This window comes from Helicoverpa zea, chromosome 21, assembly GCF_022581195.2.
Source record: "Helicoverpa zea isolate HzStark_Cry1AcR chromosome 21, ilHelZeax1.1, whole genome shotgun sequence".
Classification (NCBI taxonomy): Eukaryota; Metazoa; Arthropoda; class Insecta; order Lepidoptera; family Noctuidae; genus Helicoverpa; species Helicoverpa zea.
In genome coordinates this window covers 4,869,030-4,888,229 of record NC_061472.1, presented here as the reverse complement: position 1 = coordinate 4,888,229, position 19,200 = coordinate 4,869,030, and the positions used below count along the sequence as shown (strand labels likewise).

Sequence of the window (19,200 nt, the reverse complement as noted above, 5' to 3'; positions counted from 1 at the left end):
CACACGTTTGACTGCAGTTTTGTATATGCATAGATTATGTTGGAGAGATAAATTGGATTCTATTTTCATTTGAAAAGCAATATTTATTAAAACAAAACACTGTCGGTATATTATTGATACTGATTTATCAAACCGAATATTATGTACCTACATAAATAACATTCGGAACACACAATAACTGTTTAACTAAGTATCTACAACCAACTTTACCAAGAACTTTCTATAAAAAATACCCTTTTAATTACTACTTTTATCCACATTTAAAATCACGAACTAAGTACACAAAACCACCGGGATCCCTACAAGGCACGTCACGTCATTTCGCTGGCACTCGTAAAACCGACAATCATGGCATTTTGTCTATGAATGATGGCAGTGTGTCATGCCAGTGGGACATGCGAATCCATGTGCTATGCGATATTTCGCGTGTTTATTGTATTTTTATCACATGATCGTGCGAAATTAGGTTCGGAATAAAGCGTTTTTAGTTTGGTTTGTCTATTTATAGCGGTTAAAAGCGCAATGTCACACATCAGTTGACAGTAGGAAATAGAATATTATAAAGTTTGCAGGTACATGAGGTCAATTTGCAATAGTTTCTTTAAAGTGATAGGCTCCTTCAAAACATTAGCTTGTATTTTGGTGATGGCTTTTTGATAGGAAAGGAAAGGCCATCACAAAACTTAGAAAATGGATTCCTTCTTTCAATGAAGCAGGGTATGATGTTATTTTCTTATCGAGTGAGCTGTAAGTTCAGTCTCTAAGAAACCTTAGTGTCAGAGTGTTCTCATACCCGCGAGGGAATGATGTTGATTGAAATACAACTCAGAACAGCAATTGCACTCCACGTAATAATCATCAACATGATTCCTATAATCCGTAGCAATATTTCGCAACATTTTATAAGCACGTTACAAGCTTTCTACTGCGTGTCGGTCATCCAGTCATAGGTCAGGCCGTTGCGCGGGCGCATACGTTTTCATTGCGAACGTCCACGGTTAGCGTACAATTTGCAAGTAATCCTGCGCCGGAGTTCCCACGTCGAGCCACCTGCTCCTATAAGATTGCGGTTACAATGTTGTGAGTGCAATTCTCTGTAGTTGGCTATTGGGAAATATTGTATGATGTACCTGTTAAAGAGACCTACCTGTTTTAGAGATTGGTCGTATGAGATAATTGAAGCAAGATACGAAGCTGATGTAAAGTCGGTTTGTTTTCCTACTGTGTTATTCAGATCGCCATTGATGCAATGTAATATTTTGGAAAAACCTGAAAATAGCTCTATAGCATCTTTGATAGAAGACAGAACAAAGACTTTTCTACTCCTTATTTTCAAAAGCAACCAAACTGTGAAAAACTGAATCTCCCCAGTACATTTTCCATTTTAGACCACATACTCCAGAATATTCCACAAAATACCTATCTACCAACGTTATAGGAACACATAGAAACATTCCCTCAAGCCACAGTCTAACAATTTGCAAGCTACAACGTCGTTAGTACAATTATTACGAGTATTTCGTAGGCATAAAGTTTCATACGGTAATTTGGCTGCGTCCGATACAGCCAACAAGTTAATCACGAGGCTAAAGGTGCCTGACAGACGTGCCGACTGGCCAACAACACTCCTTGGGTGTAGCGTTATTTATTACTCTGTGGTTTTTGCTTAGGTTAGGTTGTCTATGGTTTAGGATTTGTAGTTTTCGTATTATGATGATAAAAAGGGGATACTTTGTGAAAATGAACTTGATTTTTTTCTGTAATTAAGAAAGTCTGAGTTAACGTTAAAAAAACCAAACATATGAATTGAGAACCTCCTCGTTTTTAAAAATGGGTTAAAAATTTGCAGATGATGCCAGTGACTGTCCTATTTGCCAAAATTATATACGAATGTTTCATTTTAAGATATAGATCTTTGCAAAATGCCACCGTTTTTGCTTATCTCGTACAACAAAAGTTATCATCTTTAAGATAAGTAAAGGATTTACAAAATTTTCCAACGAACAGAATGCATTAACTCTCTCCACGTACAAAGTTCATCTCGTTTTGATAACTTACGGTAACATCCGACGACCCAGTTTCGTATACAATTTATTTAAATAAAATTCAGTATGACGGAAATTCGTTTTGCTATAGATCGCTGATTATTTTAAATGATTTATTTTCTGATGTTGTTGTTTTATTTGCTTGGATTGGTCACATTTTTTTGTTGATATATGCTGATGATGAATAACGGAATCATGTATGTTAAAATGTATTGAGAGTTTCAGCAAGACATGTTACTTTATTACATTTTACAGTAGTATTTTCACAGAGGAGTTAATAGGGTTAAGGTAGATCAAATATGGCTGAACTAACATTAAGTTACTTTTAACTTCAATATCTGTAGTCTGAAATTACCAGAAAGAGAAACCGGCTGTTTTACAATAATAAAAAATACAAATATATTTGACAAATATGTAACAGTAATTAAAATGAAAGGCGAATCCGTTTCCTGTTTGTTTTGTCGCAATATTAATGTAAGCTTTATTAATTAGCTTAATCGAAATGAGATCACTTTACGACATTCTTTCATTAGACAAAAACATGTATAGTTAGTTACGTGATGGTAATTTTTAATTTATGAATTCCTAACCGACTAATATAAAGTCATAATTTTTACTCTGTGATACAAATAATTGTCATTATGGTCCTCGACATAAGATAACATCTGGCTATTAACTTCTCGATTTAATTTAAATCGAGTTATAAAGACATCGCTCACTTAAAATCGAATATTTATTTTCAGTCATTCGAGTTTTAATTACTTCCGAAAGTTTTGTTTCACGCTGTATCATTTATTTTTACTGTCGACAGTTATTGATAATGATATTTTACACTTCAACATTTTACCATAACCGTTAAACTAATATTTGGCGAAATAATATTGCATTTCCGCCTGTTTATGATTCACGCGTGATTATCCAATTTTAACGGACATGCCATATTACTAAAAGTTGTATTTTATGAACGATTATAATATCGATGGTCCGATCAAGTGATGATATGCTTTCACATTCCTTAAACCGATTGCGAAACGTGATCGGTCACGGTACAGTATATACCTTAGCATATTCGGGTTAATTAGCAAAGTTAATAAAGCCGTTCAATCATTGTTCAGTACTTTCGAACAAGTCAAAGTAGGAACGCAGCCGATCTCCACATCATAAATCTCGACCTATCTCGATCGGTATATTTCTCTAGCACCTAGAAACTAGTCGCGGATTGTCAGCGGAAGCGGTTTGATAAAATATCGCCTAATTAAACAAGACATGTTCGAACAACGCAGCCTTTCTATTAAAATATCGACTTTGACACCACGCCATCTCTTGTCAGTTTTTACGATCATCGGATGTCCGACCACGAGAGACCACTTTGAATTAATTAAGCCCGTTTAATGAAACAACAATATCAATTAGTGTCACAATCGAGTGCGGAATCGATATAAATCGATTGACCGATGGGCGGGCGTCGTGATTATTCGTCGGCCCACGCGATCATTAAATTCGATTCGTAAGACAATAAATGTAATTGTATATTTTACATTGGGCTTCTGAGTCTCATCTAGGGCAGTTTACATTGTTGCTGGCGGTTCAATTGAGTCATCTTGCCTTTTGGGGGCATTCTGTGCGATTGGCCGTCCTCCAGCGCCCGCGCATGCTATACGGAGCGGCAACAAGACAGATAGACTGAATTAATGAGCGCTTTTCATGTAATCGACTGTTTATCTTTGTGGGCTGAAGCTTTTAAATGTATGTCTTATTCTATTAGTACTAGATGCCAGTGTCGGTGCTAATGTTTCGGGTATTTGATAACTGGAGATTTTTATCAAATAATGTAGGTCATAAATTAAGGAGAACCTTATAGACTTATCCTTGAGGGCCTATATATCTACCTAAGTATAGCTACAGATTAAAGTAATTAACACGGACGAAACTACTCTCTCACACAACCCTATAATATTTAGGTACTTTAGCTAGGTATATTGTGAAGGCTACATGTACCAAAAGCCTAGAACCCCGTCCAAAGAGCAAGTTACCCTGTTCAAGAGTTGATAACGTTGGCTCACAGCCAATGTGGCTTCAGTGCGGAATATTGATTGATGCTTGCCTGACAGCGCACGGAACCACTGTCATCTGTTCACTGAACCATAACTTTCATTGTGACTACGTAGTCTGTGTGTGGGTGCAACCTTCTTTGATAAGGTACCCTAATTTAGAGTAGTGTGTGTGTTACGTTTGTTTTACAGAGCTTTGCATTAATTTAATTTAGATGTATATTAGTAGCCTTGGAATGTGGATTAAATTTTGAATGGGTTTAATTAATTGATAAAATAATAAAATTATTAATAAAATGGGTTCATAAATATTAAGTTAATGGAAAATTATATAATACGTACTTAAGATTACCCATTAGTGTTTAAATAAAATCGGTATTATAAATCATTTTTTAATAGACTGTGAGTAATGTGACCCGGCAAAAAATAAAATTATTTAAACCTAAAAAAATCGGGCGATTTGAGAACTTGCTCCTTTTTTGGAAGTTGGTTATATACTTATATAATGCAATGAGAAAGTTCTACGAAACTTTCCTTTCGAAATTCAAAATTAGCTTTGACATAAAAATGTTTTATCAAACTACAGATAATAAAGTCACGTTGCAGCAGTAAAAAATAAAAAGTTATCAAAACTCTTTTTATTGTATTCGTAAAATTATTTCATTTCACTTTGGACTCCGAGTGAGTTGTGGGTGTCTCAATTATGAATATTATGATTTAGCTATTAAAGTTTTATGTGTAGGTTTGTGTCCAGGGAAATATGGTTGCGTTCTATGTTTTTTTTAATTCATTTTTATTTGAAAATAAATAATTATAATATTTTTTTGATACAAAGTAAATTCATCTGCAAGTTAAGCTCCTTAGAAGATATCAGTTGTGAAATTATATAGGGTCATGAATGCCACAAAATAATTATTTAGGTACTTAATAAAATTAAAGTATCTTATTGAAACCTATCTCTGATTAATATCAGTGTTGAACTAATGAATATCGCCGACTGATGGGGTCCGCCATTAACCTTAGGTTACAGCCGTGGTGAACTTATTCTATTGAACGTTAAGTGCATCGGTTAAACTTGACTACTTTCTCAATTAATTACGTGTAAGGTTTAGTTAGTGTTGATAGAATAAATGTATGTAAGATGAATGTAAAAGGATCAAAGGGTCTCGGAATGAATTCAGGAATAGAGCAGTTTTTTCAAAATTAGCATCTGCTAGCGGCTTCACTCTCCCGCAAACTACAGCGCATCCTAATAAAATGTAGTCTATAGCTTTCATCGATAAAAATGGTATATCTGTCATTAACATTATTTTTGGTCCAGTAGTTCCTGAGGTTAGCGAGTTCAAGTAAACAAATAATATTCACCTTTATAATATCAATATAGATTCGGGACAGTATAAACACCTAGAGGAGGCTCACTACAGCTTCAGAGACCGTTATTTTCGCTTTTGAGATTAACAAAGCAACACCTCCAGTAGCCATTATAACGAATAACAGCAGATTTACAACAGAATAGCAATCATAAATAAGAACCTCCATTTGTAGAGTAACTACCATAGAGAACGGATGACAACGCAATTGTCTGAAGGAAGTTTAATCTCTGAAAGGATATTGGTAGCTTTTTGTGTTATCGCGATTTTGCTGAGATTGCCTCCATGAAGCTCATTAAAATATTATTACCTATATCGGTGTACTTAAGGAAGGCCTGAATATTTTTTGCGTTAGTATTCGATCATTACCTACTAGCTCTTATCGAAGATGGACTTAACAAACGTCGCTTAGCATAAATTAGACATTCCACATCACTATCAAGATCTCTTTGTTTCTATTCAAAGTTCTATTCTCAATGAAGACAGAAATCTGATGAGTAATTTTTTCCTAAAATAAAACGGTAGCGGTTTTACCCTTCTGCCAAAAACGTATTAATTAGATCAGTGGTTCTTAACCGGTGGTCCGCGGACCACTGGTGGTCCCTGAAGGCATTCCAAGTGGTCCGCGAAGCTTAGCTTCGCGACGTTGCTATACGTTATCTAACTTACAGTTCTCTTCAAAAAGTCTATTAGTTGACATTTGGTCAGAAGAATCAAATTCAGTATTCTGAAATTTTGCTGTCTGTTTATGGTAGATATTCATATGTGACAGAAACCTCAGCCCAGTTGATAGACCTTATTGAATTAAGCGCATTTAGAGTTAAGCTTCATTCTGTCTCTATCCAAGCACATATGATTGATGACTCAATTCATCACTTTTCAAGTTTTTAGTAGGTTGTTATACATTTTTTTGTTGCTACAAAAACTTGGATTACATCGTTTGTTTGATTGACAGAACTATGACGTATTGAGGCACTTTACCAGTTTTAACTGTATTCTGACTAACGGAGCCACTTGCGAATCAATGGCGATTGCTATTTCTATAACAGATTAACTCCAATCATAGGAAAAAAACGTGTAAGTTCCAATACAATGGATCGACCTTTTTCTTATTGAGACGGAGATTGATTTGCTTTTCGATACTAGTGAAGTATTTAATGCGGGTTGAAGATTAAGAGGTAGGTATATTGACTTTTGGGAAAAGGATGACCGAGTTTTTGAGATGATTACTTGATTAAGTTTGTAGGTAGGTACGTGACGTTTTACTGTGACGAATTAATTAATTATACATGGAGTTTCAAACTATGTAGGTTTTTTTCTTTTTAATTAATTGTTTCCGGGTTCTTACTGATAAATTGTTGACCATTTCAGAGAAAATGCCATCAATATATACAATCTCTTTTACGGACGCAATACCCAATTAATTTATATTAAAATATGTGACATAATTGTCAGTATCGAGACCCGAGGCAATAAAAATTAAAAAGAGAAATTACAATGTTCGAATTAACTGGCATTTGTATTCAAAGATATTAATTAGCCCATATTTATAATGGCCACGAGTGATTATAACGCCACTCTTAATGTACTGAGATGTTATCGTACGAATCGCGCCGATAAATTATTGAACATAGTGCACAGCAAACATTCAATGTTACCCATTAACACCGCCCACGGCTGCCCGGCACATAACACAATACATTGCATACTCGTACATACATTACCGCGTTTCTTACAAGCCTACGCTGCTCACCCATACTGAAGCGTTAATGGTTACAATACATTGCGTAGCTGTCAAATATTGTATGTTTTAAAGTAAAGGTGGGGTTGTAGACGCCCGGCAGACGGCGGTGTTCGGTTCAATGACCCGTTTTCGTGCCTGAACTATATCTAGATCTAGATGTTTCGATTGAACTTAACTTAGAGCTGACAAGAGGATCGTGGAGCTACAAAAGACTCTAATACAAATCGTGATGTTTTGGTAGCTATAATTCTATTTAATTAAACCCGACCCAGATTAAGTTTGGTTAGGGGAATAAAAGTCGGCAATTTAGTCGATTATTTTTGATTCGATTAATCGAATACCTTTTTTAGACGATGCATGTGATATGCCTCTGGCGTGGCTGAAAGCTTTCCAACGGTCTTTACTGTTATATCAATTTTATTACCCAATTTTAAAGCAACACATTTTATATTAAACCGCATTTTTGTAATTATCTTTTAAATTGTGGCATTAATCAATTAAAAAGTATTTAAAGTGATGAGTATCGAAATGAATACGATTTTTAAATGATCGATTTGATCGAACTATTTCTGGTGTGGTTACCGTTGTGTGATAAATTGTTTTTTCAACATAAATTATTTAGTAGGTTAACCAAAGTGCTAGGAACAGAAATAAATTGTAATGACCTCTGTATATTGTCGTTAGAGCGATTATAATAAGATCTTACGCCTACAGGGGTGGGAATTAGTTAAGGGTGGTTGAACTCTCAAACTAAGCAAGTAAATATAAGCGTGTATATCGACGTAATGAGTGTTTGACCTTACTTCAAAATGTAGTTCGGAAGCCTTGAAAAATGTCACGACATTTTATACTGAGTCGCGACACGTATTGTTTCTTTATGAACTTTATACAGATTAGACATGGGGTTTTCTTTATTTGAAGACTTAAGTTAAGGTAAGAGTAAGTTTCTTAAATTAGAAATATTGAGAGTAAGCTTCGTGTTCTTTGTATAGTCGATAGGTACACTGCAAATGGTATCTTTACGCCATGTGGAGCTTGCATGTCTCCAAGAAGTTTTTAACAAAAATGCTTCATGACAAAATATCACGTCACCAAAACATTTCCACTATAAAGATGTGACATGAAAACAAAATTCCGCGCACACAGCACTCGGCTACGAAACTGAGTGGTCTTATTAGCAAAGAGTTTCTCAAAAGCTCGGGATTTTTCCTTCAAAAATGAAGCGCATTTCCTCTCGGATCTCTTTTACTTCTTATTTCTCGAGTGTCTGGCTTGAAAATAAGACGAAGCTAGTATAGGTTGCTATATCGGAATGGTATGATATTTCCGATCCTTCGTATTTACAAGTATTGCTGTTATTTGTCGCTCTTGGAAAGCTAGGAAGTCGGTGAATTTTTTCGTCGGTTCATCTTCCGGATGGTTAGTATAAATACCCTGTTTCGTGAAGGTTTTAAATTCAGTATTGTTTTAAGAATTTGAAAATAAACCTACCATTGTTTGCCCTAAACTAAAGTAAGCATAGAAGTTCAATGGCATTTCCTAATGGTTATTTATAGATAAGACAATTTATTTTGTCAATATACATGGGTGGTGGATATGTGGTATAGATAATAGTAGGTACTTATAATAGAATTTAAGCAACCAAAAACTCTTACCTAGACGTAGCTAGACTGTCATTTCATCCTAGCTCTTCAGTCAACGTTCTTTTAATATGGTAAATAGAGCGAAATGTCCTGCAAATCGTAATTGACAGTTCTGTTAGAGCCCTTATCTGACAATCGCGTTGAAACCACTTGAGATGCCCAGCATCCTCTGAATGCATCAATGGCGGAACATCTCGGGCTTAATCTAATCTCCTGGTATCTTCTAATTGCATCCTGCTGCAGATATCCTCGTTATTTGTTTAACCCGTTAACCTAGTTGCATTGTTAAACAGTTTATTGTGTTTTTAATATTTCCTGTAGGCGTTTATTTGTGGCTTTTTAGGCGGGTTCGTGATTGGTAGCTCTGTTATCTTGATTAAGGCTTACGACCTCTGACGGAAAGTTTTTAATAGAAAGGCACAATGAGTTATTTGCTTAGAAAAAAGCACATTTGTGGTTAACGTACCTCTCTATTTATGGGTGCATGTAGGCAGTATAGATCCCCTAAAGCAGTGACTACATACTTCCAGCCTGGTTCCAAAGGCCCACACACAATGTAATATTCACAGAATACCAACAAACAGTTTTATAACAAGATGAATATCTCCCCGGGAAGTCGCGGGCGTTCGCTTGTAAATACATTAAGGTATTTACACTTTATCTAACTAAATTATCAATATCATACATCTTGTATTCTAATTTCTATTATATGTAAATCACGACATTCTAATCGGCTCCATAACATCTGTGTTGATTTTTCTTTGGTATTTTATTATGATCCCTTGTACACAGGTTTTAATTAACAAATGTATTATAGCCGAAACAATAGCGTGGAACGGAAAGAATGTGAACTTACGTGTAACGAAACAACTTTAGTTCAGGAGCTTGTGATGAAACATTCTTTGAAATTTCAACTGTATTCCTTCGACTTTAAGAGTGGTTTTTGCTTATGTGGTGGTAAATGTAGTTTTGTAAAAGTACGGCAGGTGCAAAATAGGAAAAATGTGCAGGAGTATGCGGGAACAATGAGGCGGGCTTCGGGCGTGGTTAGCACCTATTTAACTGCATCAGAGCTCTCTGACTACGTGTGGTAAACAAATTAGCGTGGCCTTCCTTTGTTTTATTGACCTTGGGTACTACTGTTTTGAGGAAAAGGAACACTTTTGTCGTTTTTAACTGCATCGTTGCAAACAACGAAATAAATCCTGACTGTGGTACCCAGACTTGGTAAACAGTACCTAACATTTACTTATTAGATTTTATCTTCAAGTAGCTTTTGCCCGCGGCTTCGCTCCCGTCAACTGACTTCTCTACTTTACCCTATTTTTTTTTCATAAGAACCTTCTCCTGACAATAACAAACACAACAAAAAAAGAATTAGCCAAATTGGTCCAGGCGTTGTTGAGTTATGCGCTTACCAACACATTTTGCGATTCATTTTTATATTATAGATTATATAATGAAAATGATATTATTCGCATGTGTTGTCCATCCAGTAGAAAGTTTTTAGTTACCTAATTACTTAAGGAAAACCAGATGATGTACACAATTCCAAGAAAAAAGCCTCATAACCCAAAATTATAACCGTCCGAGATATATTACTGTCACGGAACTACTATTTAATGACCCGAGATTACAAACTTATGAATGCAGTCCGAAAAACGAACTCGACATCTAAAATCAAAGTGAAGAAGGCCGTTCCAGCTGTAAAGTTAAATTTGTAATCTACAATAGACATGTGAAATGAAATCGGAAGGTGAAAGATGATAGTAAGTAGGAGTAATTTGAACCTCGCCTCTAAGAATGCAGTAATTTCATCCAATTTAGTCTTTTTTTTTATTAATTCCAGAGAGCGAGGCGTTAAGTACTCTGAGTACAATCGAAAGGTGAGACAGAAACCTGTTGGAATTATAAAATGACCACAGTTTTCTACGTTTCTGCGAATGAATTTCTTGATCTAAGTAAATGTTGAGGAAAGCGGTAGTAGACTCGGTCTGACGGTTGTTGGTTTTGTTCTTCAATACAATATCAAGTTTTGATAAGTTCTCTAGGAATTAATTCAGCAACTGAAATTGAAACTGCAAAACTGACATTTCATAGAACATTGAACAAACAAAATTTTTTAATTGGTTTATAACTAGCTTTCCGCCCGCGGTTTCATCGGCGTCCCGAGATAAATGCTTTCTTTAGCCGGATGATGACAATATCCTATGTCCTTCTCCCGGGTCTAAGCTATCTCCCCTCCAATTTTCAGCTTAAATGGTTCAGCCATTCTTGAGTTATAAAATGTGTAACTAACACGACTTTCTGTTATATGAATATATAGATTTCATGTCGATATCAATTTCAAAAATGAAAAAATTATGACATAATTAAACCAGTCATAAAATCAGTCCTCATTTTCTCATAGAAATCATTCCTAAAATTAAGCAGTAAGGAAGCGAGATCCGTAATTTAATACCGAGAATTGATAAATGTTTATGAATGTTGTTCAATATAAGCTGCTACGAAGAACCTGTAAAATTTTCATCGTAAACTTAAACACCGTTTAGAAACCAACCCGGACATTTCTGGACATTTAATAGACACGAGTTATTATAAATAAACCTTACCTATGTTTACTTTTCAATATTGATGACAAACTATCATTTGATTTCTGATATTTTATTACCACATTAATTTACTATAACAAATGCCTTAGTTAGGTAGGTACACGATGCCATCAAATATTGTATGCGGATTTCAATAACTTATCCAGGTTTGTTGGTTTGCGATTAGAGATTGGACGTAATTTATACGAAGCTAACGTCAACTTTCAATTACCAAATACCTTTACCTTTCAAAAACCAATCGCAAAACATAGGATAGGTTAATTATTGAAATCCGCAATGGCAGCACAAATGCTTTCAAGTACCACACACGTAAAGAAAGTTATAAGCTGATTCTGAAACTGCTGCAACTAATTAAAAGAAAAAGGGAATGCACGATGTGCAACAGTAACTGCATCGAATGAAACGCGCGTGAAGAGATTAAAGTACAAATACGATTGAAGTGAGCACGACGCACGAGTAGGTACGTCTGACACTTTCCAGAATAGGGGTAAATACACTTTACTCGGAACTTTGTTATTAAAAGCTTTAGATAATTAGCTTAAAAGGAAAGTTGTTCCAAGGGTTGCGTCGTGGAGGTCGCGACGTAGCGTGACAATCTTGATTCGTTTGAAGGACGAAATGGCTGGAATTAGGATGAATTCGAGATAAGAATGGTTTGTGAGAGGTACTTTCACAGCCCCAGCTCCAGGTCAGTAGACATTAAGCTGTTTTGGTGCTGGTTTCTGTAAAGAAGGATCATGAAATAAATATGTAGAAAGCACACTCTTTCTTAATTATGGAAATGGACAAGAACATTGTAACATAAAGACTGTGTAAGTAAATGTTGAGTACCTAATTTAATGTTCAAATCTTTTGAGTACGGATACAGATCGTTATCGTGGGCGAGATGATATGATAGCTCGAGTTTAAGTACTTAGCCTTGGTAATAGCAATATAATGTGAAATCCCCCACACTGACAGACGTGGGAGGTACAATCTAGCCAGCATTGTCAGTACCTACTACTTATGTCTCGATTATCCTTTATTAAGAGTTCGATATCGATTTATATTTCTCGATAAAAGTAATTGGATGATTACATTAACGATGCAAAAAGTTCTCAACTGTATTTTAACTGCTATTTTCCTGACCTTGATATGGAAAAGCAAAATAATTACCTAATGACATGTAGTGCAGTTACATGTCTTTGTATTCTACATATGAGACCACAAAATACGTCCAATGACATTCAATCATAACACAACACTGGACATTAAATAGAAATCATACTTACGTACTTAAAATCATGTTTGACAACTCGAACTGCAATTAATACAGTTTGACGTAGCATACATCAGCGGACAAGAAACTCGTAGTCGCAGTGACTGGGAACAAGACACGTGCCTCCAAGTATCTCAGGTTTGAGACCCGCACGTGTTACTTGCGAACCTACATGTTCAACAGCAGGGAACTGATAAAGAGTAGCCGTAAATCCCGGTTAGCACTTGATACATACACTGCTCCTATCTACCGTTGTCACAAGCCAACATTCCCGTGAAACATGTTCCTACACAGAAAATCAATATGAGCCAGCCTAGACTGGACGGACGTTTATCTGACCGCGTTTCGTAACACAAATCACATATGCAAATGGATTAATTTTTTATTCAGCAGCTGTCCGTTATCGGCTTTAAAACTGCCTGTGGCGAACACAATTGATTTTCTTTCAAAATTAAAACTGTAAATGCATCTACCGGACAGATGTTATGCCGATTTTTATTGCCAATGATTTTTATGACCATATGGCTCGGCTTTGTTTATTGCAAATGAGTATATTGCTAAAACAGTTTGTCATTGATGCCTATTAAATTTAAATTGTCGAGAAAGTGCACAATCGTCGGTCGTTGCTACAACGTTATGTATTGCCTTTCATTTGAAAACGAAGAGCGGTTTCTCCTGTCGTTCCGCGTATGATAAAGTTACGCGGTCTCTCATTACCGCAGATATCATTAACTTGGTCTCATTACTCGTGGCGTTTGCAGCAAACCACGGGACGCAGAGGCGTAAACCCATTAAACGGCCAACTACTTGTGATATCGTACACCCAGCTTCACCGCGCAGTGGGCTGCACAACGCTCCGTTTAACTAGCCGCGTTATCACGCCATCTCACATCCATGTCAGTTATTACACGCAGCACAGTAATAATTGCCAATATTCTATACGCGCACTCGATATTACACGATCTTATTATGTTAGAATGTGCGCCGTGTTCCACGCGCCTTAGCACGTTGGCCGATGTTATCCAAGATAAACTCACTGTAACGCACTTACGCTTGCTCAAAGAAAACGCCACCAGCCATTAACTTGGACAAAGCTGGCCTTCATTGTCATAATATTTCCTTTTGGTTTATGGGATTTATTATTATCTTCCGGTGACTGTTTTCACCACCGGGTCTCCCTGTAAAAGCTGTTTATTTTAGTAACAGTACCCTGTCAAGCGCCATGTTTCTTTTCGTTGCGTGTGGCGCAAGCGCACCGGTGCCCCGCCATGTATATCACAATTAAACAATTTACTCTCACGCACTTTCTTCCCGCGGTTAATTATAGACGTGCCGAGATGCTAGGTTTGTTTTAAATATTTATAATTATTAACATGTGTTTATTTCGTTTTACGTTGGCTGTTGTTTACGGTGATGTGTAGTTCGTGCGCATACCTCGGGTTATGTAGATTGTATTCAATAATAATCTGTTATCAATTGCATGCAGGGGCGTGCAATAGATCGCTCAGGTAGTGATGACGAGTAATCTACGCAATTTACCTGACGCCTGGGGGTCGCACGCGCTGCGCATACGTCGAGCCCGCGGCCAAACGCAGCCCTAATACACAAGATAACATAAAGGTGTTGCTACATAAAGATCCAATCGCAGTCGCGGCGCATATTTTATGCATTTTGTAGTAATACTAAGACTCAATACGACCGTGGGCGTTGGCAGATGAAAGAGACTCGCGTGGCCTACGAACAATAGCGCTGAGATATGTCTTCCTTCACTCGCTCGTTTATAATAAGGGAGAGGTCATAATAATATTAATAGAAATACCGCTTCGAAATTCAACGCATTGAATTTTCTCTATTGTGTGTCCATGCATGTCTTGGCTACGCCTACACTTGTCACTGTGGACGCATTGATTACCTACATTGTGACGAAATTTTCTCAATAATTGCATCCCCATTTTACCTCTATGACCGACTAAGCGTATGGTCATTATACCACTACCTAATGTCTCATCGACTTGCTCTATAGTTATAATAATGGGAAAGCTATGTAGGGCGTGACTGTACTCTTGTTCTTTAACACTGGTACAGATAAAGAAAGCAGTGTTTGGTTTAAGAGCATTGCCGTGACTACCATTACAATAAGTAACGCCCAGTTTAATGCGTTGTTGACAAGGTTCGTGTTTGTTAGCTAAATGGTGACATTTTCTTTTAAAAGTTATTGCTTGATGTGAAATAGTTTGGCCAACAAAGCAACGCTGTTTTCGTAAAAACTTCCCATATTACATAAGTTTTCTTTTCAAGATTTTGTCAAAGTTTGACGACATGTGTACCTACAAGTATTTTTTTTGTGTTTAGATATCAGGTTTTCGATTTCGTTACGATGCCTTATTACATTAGATTGTTATATGGACTGTTAACCTGCTCATAGTCTATTTTTTATATAGGTACACCCTTTGGGTATAATATATACGCGAGAGAACACCCTTTATTGAAATAAAATCATTTCATGGTCATTCCTAACAGTAAAGCGTCGACACTACCTACCGGACTTCTAGCGCTACCTGGGTAGCTAGCCGGGTAGCACAATATCTACCTACTTACAAAGTGTACCTACTGTGCGGGTAGTCTCGTCATTGTTAGCGAGAGGAAGTGTGGCCGGACACGAAGCTGGCGCGATATCGATCCATTTATCCGATCAGATCGCGCCATTTGTTCTCTGTCCATGTTCGTAGTGCTAGGAGAGAAACCTGATGATTAGGGGGGAATTATCTGCAACTAGTGGATTATTAAAAAACCTAGCGATGTTAATGATCGGATCTCGATATTCTGTACAAAAGCATGATAGTAAAAGGGAAAGATTTAAATAATGTAGATATTAAAATGATGTAGGTGCCTAATGGACGATCTTATATCTAAGAGCAGTATCTTCCATAACTTTATAACTGCAATAATACTTTCTTTAATCAACAAACCTACTCATACATTCTTCTATGTTAGTAGACAGTTGAATCGTCTTAGGTGGCTTGTATCCGATGATCCCGCGATCGCTAGCCCCGATAGCATCTGACTCATAAACGGGAGTATTTGCTCCAACAGGCCGGCGTTATCTAACCATCTCGTTGCATTAACTACGCCGATTTGCCATCCAAGTTAAACTGTTATGACAGACCTGGCCCAGGTTTACGCGGATGCCGTGTAATTGAATATTTTCTAGACGTTTTTGCCGACTGTAATATTATAGCCCCGGTGCACTTTAATAAGGAGTCTTGAAGACCGACGCTGTTTATCAATTTACTTTATGGAGGATTGTTGAGCATCTTTGTTGAACGTTAGATACGCTTTCTTTGACCTCTATTCGAATGTGAATAAGTGGGGTGTAACTTCTTGAATAGCTGGTGCAGTTCTGACGAATGAAACCAGCTGCACAGTTATATGAAACCCAATAAAAATATGCGTTTAATATTTCAGTGAAAAGAAAGTAAAAGTGAAAAGAAGGTTGTATTACATTACACGCGGGGTTCGTAACGTTGGATTAAGTTAATAAAATACTTTTCTTTTCGTTACCAAGTTTTATAGGCCAACTTTGATTTGTGGGGTCACTTGTTCCTGTTTTTGACGTAATTTATCTTTCTCGGTCCAGTTAGTACTTACGCTTTTATTATTTTAGATAGCCTAAAAAATAAGGTTTTTTTTTAAACCCAAGCCTGTTTCTATGTTTCGCTCTAGAAACTTTACAAACATAAGAATGAATAGACAAACCTAAATCTAATCTATACTTTAGTGGCTCAATATCACACGGATATCCATAACTGAATCTAAACAAACCCGTTAAAATAATCACTTGTAATTTAACTCTTACGCTCTGTCAATACTTTGACCATTAAATATTGACGTAGTTTTTTCTTTCGACATGTCTTAACATAATATTTATCGAGTGCGACAACCCCGTCAGGTAGGGTTACGATTTGATCAGGAAATGAAAGTGTTCCCCTACGGAAGCCGTCTCCCTCCGGCCATTGGTCAGGTAGGGATGACCAGTTGCATGTCATTACGGGTATTAAATGTTAATGCGTTCGTGTATCGAATTTCGATTACCTACGTTAGGGATTGCCCCTGAAAGCTGCGGTTTGGAGGGCGAAGTTTGGGGTTGGAATAGAAATGTGTGTCTGTTTAGCGGTTTCCTTTTTGGGTGTTTTGATTTCATTTTAATGTACTTTCCCTTTACTGTGATTTGGGTTTTTTAAGGTTTTCATTTTGTGTTGAGGTTATTGACAATATTTTCAATTTTGTGTAAATCAGGTAATATTAGGTATCCTCGGAACATACATAATTTACCTCTAGATGTGTCGCTTACTCAACACCTACTTCGTCAAATCAACAAATCACCTAACTATCAAACTCATAATGAAGCAGGTAGACCCACCAAATCGCTTTAGCACATAATTAACCAATGTTTCTATCGCGTGCAGGGTGCCGAACGCGCCCAAGAGCTGCATTGCAGAGATCTTCAACGGAGACCAGACTGATGGTAGTCCGGTGAAGAATGGTGCGGCTCGACCCCGCGTGGTTCGCGACACCCCGACCCGCCCCCGGGATACGCACTCCCGGCTCTTCGGTCAGGTGCGTCAATCAAATGTACGCATTCACAACCAGGTTTACCTTTATATTATTTTTGTAGATTTAGTTAAAGAGCCCTTAGAGGTTCGTTCTTTTCAGGATTTTAACAGATCTGCGTGATCAAGATCAAAGTACATTGTCTGTGGTTTCTTACCAGTTTTTATGCACCGCATAAACCATCTTATACCATATAGCACCTTTTTCTTGATAATATGCTGCTATAACATTTGACTTTGAATGAGTCTGTGTCATACTTCAAAAAATCGTCTCTGAATGTGCTAATGAAAATCTTTTGCTTTATTGATCCACCATACAAAAAGTAAGTGACCAATAGCTTCCTCAAAGTTCCTAGTCGTGTGATATACCAACACGATAGGATAAACTACAAGCATGTCGTGTCTACCAACACAGAAGCTTGTTAATTAAAACATGATTACTTGTAACAGGTGGATGGGACTGGCCCATTAGACTGTAGCTTCAGACACCCACGGCGTATGACGGGGTGGTCTAATCACTACGCAATTACTGCAAACGGTACTTGCAAATCGATTCCAGTGGTGTCATACTCGATTTACATCGTGTGACAGCAATCCTGGACTCCGATAGCAATCTTGATCACGACTTTTATAATGTTTTTAACCAACGGGATTTGAGAAAAGTCTAATTAGAAACAAGCTTCTGTTTGCTGGTCGTAATTTATTTATCCGGTCAAATCCTAATAGCCAGTTTCACTACCGCCGGAAAGTAGCGTAAAACTTAAATACCAGATTTCACACAAAGTTTTACGTCCTTTAGACTTTATAATACTTTGTTGTGTTAGATTTTTTATTAATTGTGATTTAATGACATGTTTACATAAAATGTTTCAGGCTGTAAACCACCCAGTATCTCCGATGGTGACTGACACGATCCGCAGTCACATTCAGTTCGGCGACTCCGAGATGAACGGTTCGAGCCCAACGCACTCGCCGTCCAAGTCCGCCGGCAACGGCACCGCCACATCCACGCCCAGCCGAGGTGAGACGGACCTCGCTGGACACTGTGAGTCGATCCCGATGTAGGCACGAACCGAGCACGGCTATGTAACGCTCACGGAATCGACACGGCGACACACAACCGTGGAATGCAATGGAAATTCTTAACTATGGGGCAATTTAAGAAGAATTAATCACGTTCTTCAAATAAATTTTCTCTGTAATTTCACGGTCGTTAATTGATGATGTTTGTCTAACAGTCTATGCAGTATTAAAAGATAATTGCATAGCAATAAGATTGAATCGGACCGTAAACTTGTATGTATCGTGTATATTTTGTAATGTAAAACCGTAATTGGTGGGTATAACTATTGCATTCCACGTTCCGAATGTGTGAGATCGTTCACAGAATTCGCAATGATGCTCTTATTGGTTTTTATGAGCATTTTGCGAAGCTGCGTGCGTCTCGGGAACCGTGCTCAATTCCAAACATTTGGCACTCGTGCACGCTAGGAAGGAAACGCTTCTTACTATACATAATTAATACTATACCGATGCGCTCTGACTTTCTTCCTTCACATATCTAATCTCGAATAATGTATACTGAAGTTTTAAGTAATATATCTACTCATTGTAACAAAATCATATCGAAAATAACAAACCTAATAAATGAGCCGTGCTTGCTTAGAATGAAGCATGATTACACAATAATATTAAACTAAAATATGAACTTACTAAAGAATTAAACAAAGATATTATAATTTCACATGCATAACAGTTATCATAGCAGTAACAATTGACGATAATGTCTGTGAGTGCACGCGAAACAACAATATCTTTATTGAGTTTAAGCGTTATAACAAAAGGGATACAGTGTCTAGGTATTGGT

General features: G+C 37.0%; 1 protein-coding gene across 2 annotated transcripts in view; it reads left to right on the top strand.

Annotated features, from left to right (window-relative positions):
* LOC124640863 (microtubule-associated protein Jupiter) overlaps nt 1-19,200 on the top strand; it is a 121,830-nt gene that overhangs the window by 99,552 nt on the left and 3,078 nt on the right. For both annotated transcript variants that reach the window (XM_047178801.1, XM_047178800.1), the window contains exons 2-3: nt 17,190-17,355; nt 18,207-18,354. In XM_047178801.1, the coding sequence (XP_047034757.1) occupies nt 17,190-17,355; nt 18,207-18,354 (314 nt within the window). The remainder of the gene's footprint in view (nt 1-17,189; nt 17,356-18,206; nt 18,355-19,200) is intronic.